The sequence below is a fragment of the Zea mays genome, chromosome 1, assembly GCF_902167145.1.
Source record: "Zea mays cultivar B73 chromosome 1, Zm-B73-REFERENCE-NAM-5.0, whole genome shotgun sequence".
In the NCBI taxonomy this organism is placed as follows: Eukaryota; Viridiplantae; Streptophyta; class Magnoliopsida; order Poales; family Poaceae; genus Zea; species Zea mays.
The window spans coordinates 20,276,078-20,281,238 of record NC_050096.1 but is presented as its reverse complement, the minus strand read 5'-3'; the positions used below and the strand labels follow the sequence as shown (position 1 = coordinate 20,281,238).

General features: G+C 43.6%; 1 protein-coding gene across 1 annotated transcript; it reads right to left on the bottom strand.

Moving 5' to 3' along the window:
- Positions 1 to 495: 495 nt before the first annotated feature.
- Positions 496 to 3,170, bottom strand: LOC100383236 (Serine carboxypeptidase-like 40). Its single transcript, NM_001175898.2, has 8 exons — positions 2,695 to 3,170; positions 2,508 to 2,615; positions 2,138 to 2,418; positions 1,768 to 2,019; positions 1,505 to 1,617; positions 1,292 to 1,396; positions 1,077 to 1,191; positions 496 to 949 (listed from the first exon to the last, which is right to left on the bottom strand). Exons 1-8 carry the CDS (start codon positions 2,960 to 2,962, stop codon positions 788 to 790), a joined length of 1,404 nt encoding a protein of 467 aa, NP_001169369.1. The 5' UTR covers positions 2,963 to 3,170; the 3' UTR covers positions 496 to 787.
- Between the last annotated feature and the right edge of the window lie 1,991 nt (positions 3,171 to 5,161).

Sequence of the window (5,161 nt, the reverse complement as noted above, 5' to 3'; positions counted from 1 at the left end):
CCTGATGACATCACCTCTACTTGTAGCAATACATACAACCAAGCAAATAATGTATATGATAACATTACACCAAAGCATAAGAACAAACTAAGTATGAATATTCTACGCACTGCTATGAAATCGCATGTTCGAGAACTACTAAAAAGTTGTTGTGAGTTACCTGTTGTGAAAAAGTTGATGTGAGAAACAAGTTAAAAGTCGTTTGGTTCAAACTGTCGTGAGCTGTCCACGATAAACAACTGTATATTGTTTATATTCACTTTGTTTAATTATATCTTTTAATCAATACATCTAATTAAAAAGGTGATTTCACATTTGCATTACTGATATTTTTTTTTAAAATAATAATCAATTTTATAATTCCAGTTATAATATTTTTTATTAAAATATTTTATTTCATTTATTATAACACTTAATTATTTTAATCCTATTTTAGTTCAAATTTATTGTGTGTGTGTTTATTAATGCAACGACTTTGATAAGCAGCAAAAGCATGGTCCAAACTACTTTTAAATTTGTAATACATAAAAGCAGCTTTTTCAAAGTAGCAACAAAAAAGCTGAATCCCTTTGGTTCAGCTTCAGAAGCAGATTTTAAAATCAGAACCAAACACACCCTTAATTAGTAAGTTTACTGCAGCGAAACATTCATACAACAGTTGAGGTCACAGATCGAGCGTTTAGTCAGTATGTACACGGTCTGGTAGTTAACGTGGAAATGGAGACAATATGCATGGTGACTTGACGAGACAAGGGTGAAACTCCGGAATCCCAACGACCGTGGCTCTTCATCCGTCGACCATCGGCGCGGCCTTGGGGAGCGGCTGCCCCTTGATGAAGGACGAGAAGAGAGCGAAGCCGCGGCCCGGCTGGTCGATCGGTACCATGTGCCCGGACCCGCGCACCGTCGCGAACACCACGCCCTTGTACTCGATCACGTACCCGGCGACCTGCCATGAGAACATGTCATTATCGCCGTCGTCGCGGGCTCTCAGCCATCGCATTTTCTAGAGTTGCGTTCATTCAGGTATATATATATATATATATGGGCCGGGCAAAGGCATGCGACTGCATTACCTCCTGGTCCTTGGCGTCGATGGACCAGGGGCGCCAGTCCTCCACGACGCCGAGGCCGAGCTTCTCCATGGACCGCTTCGTCGCGATCACGGGAACCATGGCGTCCAGGTCGCCACTGCATGCAGGTGACAGCATTACATTCTTTGTTATGTTAGCTAACCAGATACCAACGGCGCATGTTGAGGGGATTATTATATTTATTTATATCCACCGACCTGAAGACCCACACGCGGACGCCGGCGGCGGCGACGGCCTTGACGTAGGGCAGCATCGATTTCGACGGCGAGTCACCGAACTTGAGCAGGTTGTAGAACGTGCCCCTGTGCCATGCATGCATCATATCCACCACAGGATTTATTAGTTTCTTCTTCGTGTCAGCTATGGAAGCACGTACGCGCGCGACGGCCTACTAGTAGAGCCATCTATACCTGCATCTAGTCCATCTGTACTTGAGCCCTGTGTTGGCACGGATGGTCTTCATCACCTCTGGCTGGTTCAGGTACGCCTCCACGTAGTATTGAGCGCAAGGATCAGCCAAGTCCTGCAGCCACACACACGCACCATGCAGTTGCTTGTAAGATCGAAAATGATCCTCATCACTGGCCTAGCCTGAGCTAGCTAGGAGGACGAACCGATCGACGAACGCAAGTGCCAGCAGATAGCTAGATATCCGATCCGTGCATGTACATACCATGCAGTTGGATCCTCTGGGCTTGACTTTCTTGTCATGGCAGGTCGTCGCGTAGATGTTGTACGCGTCGATGTTGCCGAGCTGGTTGTAGGCGGCGTCCTTGGTCCCCGAGCAGAGCGGCGAGTTGTCCTCGGCGTTCTTGCAGCGCTGGCCGATGAGCGTGTGCGCCGTGTCCGACAGGAACGCGTGCTGCCACAAGTACTCGTACAACGCGCTCTGCTCCGCCGCGAACTCCAGGATGGCGTTCCCGATCTGCATGGCATGCATATATATACGCAGCGCGCGAGCGCGCACACACGATTATGTTTATATACTCGCCCCATTATTCGTGCCGGCCGGTGACGAAGACAGCTACTTAGTAGTTACCGACCGCGATTCCCTTGAGGTTGACGGAGGCCATGTCCTTGGGCCGCGCGTTATTGGCGGCGAGGATGGAGGCGGCGAGCTCCGGGACGTAGTGGCCGGCGTAGCTCTCGCCGGCGATGAAGAAGTCGCGGCCCTTGTACTCCGGGAAGCGGTCCAGCCACTTGAGCAGGAACTGGAGCGAGTCGTCCGCGGTCATGTTGTCGCCCATCACCTTGTACACGCCCGTGTTGGCGGCGTACGAGAAGCCCACGCCCACGGGGCTCTCCAGGTACAGCACGTTCGCCACTGCATCATGATATCTTAATTATTTGGATTATCTTTTTTAGCACGTGTACAATTGTCAATTATTTATCATTCCGTAGGTAGATACTGACCTGTGTTCCAGGCATATTTGAAATTGCAGAGGGTCTTGCCGTCCGTGTCCACGCGGAAAGGACCTATCTCCTGGAATGCTCCGATTCCAAACGAAGAGCAGCCAGGCCCTGCAGAAATGTACTCCATCCCATTAGTATCAGTGCCATCTACGTGGAGACAAGAATGCATGGAAAAGATTTTATTTACCTCCATTGAGCCAGAGAAGAAGCGGTTTCGTAGCCGGATCAGCGGTGGCCTCCACGAAGTAGTAGAAGAGCGACTTGCCGGCCTTGTCATCGAGGCTGACGTAGCCGGAGTACTGCTGGACGGCCGCGTCCGGTGGCTGCCCAGGCAGCGCGGCGATCCTGTCCGCCTCCTTGGAGCCCTCGCCGGCGGCGAGGCTCTGCCGTGAGAGCACGCAGAAGACGGTCGCGACGGCCAGGCACAGCGCCCTGACGTTCATGGTCGTCGCCATTCAATCCAACGCCGCGAGGCGAGAGAGAGAGAGAGGCCGGGGGCTTTCGATGGAAAGTGCGCCGCCCGTGTATTTCGAGCTACGGATTTATAGGCGGACGCAGAATTTCGAGAGAGGCTAAATTCTGTTGCTTCGGTTGGTGTCCACCCCTGAATGGGTTGTGTTCTATCTACGTGCGTTCTTGCTTCATCTCCCCCTTCCAATAATCGTCCAGCAATTAGTTTTAGCCTCTGGGCGTTCAAGTTTTGAGATGTCTTTGCCAATAATAGGGCTGTCCGTTGACGCGCAGATGACTTGTTCCAACAATTTCTGACCGCCGGTTCCGTCGTTTAATTTCGTGCATCGTATGGCGCAGTTTGTGCTTTGCATCCTAAGAGCAACTCCAACAGTTATATAAATTTTAGCTCTCTAAATCACAGATTTAAGAAGTTGCTAAATAACTTTGAAGTAAAAAAATATGAGTTCTCCAATAGTTCTCTAAATATAGGTTGTAGTTTTGTTTTTGTATCCATCAACATAAAAAAATAAAGTCACAAATGTCATTAATTACCTTCATTATCTGCATAATACAGTAAACATTTTTGTTTAGAGAGTTGCTAAATGGTTGCCAAATGTAGAGAGGAAATAAGGTTAGATGAGAAGTTGTTAAATTTAGAAAGTTCATTTAGAGAACTGTTGTAGATGAGTTTTTGTGTTAACTACTTAAATTGTTGATTTAGGAAGTCTATAAGAGAACTACTGGAGTTGCTCTTATGGACTAATTTTAATCTCTCCATTTTATTCTATTTTTGTCTATAAATTACTAAATACGGATGTTTTAGTCTCCATATTTAGAATGTGTTTGGTTTCTAAGTAATATTTTTAGTCCCTATAATTTCATTTTAGTATCTAAATTATCATATACGGAAACTAAAATAAAGTTTTTGTTTATGTATTTATTAATTTAAAAATAAAAATAGAATAAAATAGAGAAACTAGTTTCTAGAAACCAAATACCCTATAATTTAGAAACTAAAATAAAATAAAATTGATAAACTAAAAATTAGTCCTACAAACAAAACACACTCTAAACTTAATTTGGGTCAGAATTTAAGCGAACCGTTTGGTGCTTCTAGTTATGTTATTCTTCCTCGTTGCTTATTGTGGCTTCTTTGCAATGGTTCTGTGGGTCTTCTTCTTCAGGTCAGTATTGGCAGTTCTGCTTTAGATTTCAATGTTGGTCAATGAGGATCTACGGTGTTTCGTTTTTCGGTTACTTCACAGCAGGGATTAGGTTCCCAGTCGAGAACAGCTAATCCGATAGATTTTCTCGTTCTCGCTATGTACCGAGAAACGGAAACCGCTGCGTTTTTTTTATTTTGGTTTTAAATTTGAAAATATAAAAATCAAACTTTAGTCAACAAAACGTTTTTGGAAATCATAAAATGAGAATATAATCCCTGCTTCCAAATGGTTTTTTATATTTTGTAAAATATACGTGTGGTTTCGCTAACTGAGACAACTAATAGATTAACATATACTCTAGTGATGTAAACGAATTACATTAAGTACAAAGAAGTTTGAGCAAGATTGACCATAAAAAAGGATGATGAAAGCTATAAAGATTATTAAGCGCTTACCACGGACATGATGGACGAGTAAAGAAAATCAAGACCTAAAAGGGAAAGATATAACTAGGGTATTTTGTTTTGCCGGTCAAAACACAATAGAGCTTGTCTCGTACTATTAAGAGGTTAGCTCAATTAAATAATTCGATCATTTAGTGTCACTAGATGTTAGAATCATATGCACTATATACTGGTCTAGGTGACACGCGTGACAATAAGTGAAAATGTTTATTAAAAACACTTTTTAAAATACTAACTATACTCTATTACGTTTAGCAAAATATTTAAGAGTTAGATTTTTATTGAAAAGAAACGAGGAAGTGCTTTTGGTGTAGATTTTTATAAGACACTAGATATATTCGGTGGTACACCAAACACGTACCCCTGATACAAAATTGGCTCATACATATTGCACAGTTTTTATACAAGCATAGTGAGATCCCATGTGCACTGGATATGTCTCACCAAATGTATCCAGTGCATCATCAGATAACCCGCCGGACAAAACACCTACAGAGCACGTTAAACACTTTAAATCAATGTTGGTGCTAATTTTATTGTGAAAAACATACTTTAACTACTGTTTCATGCC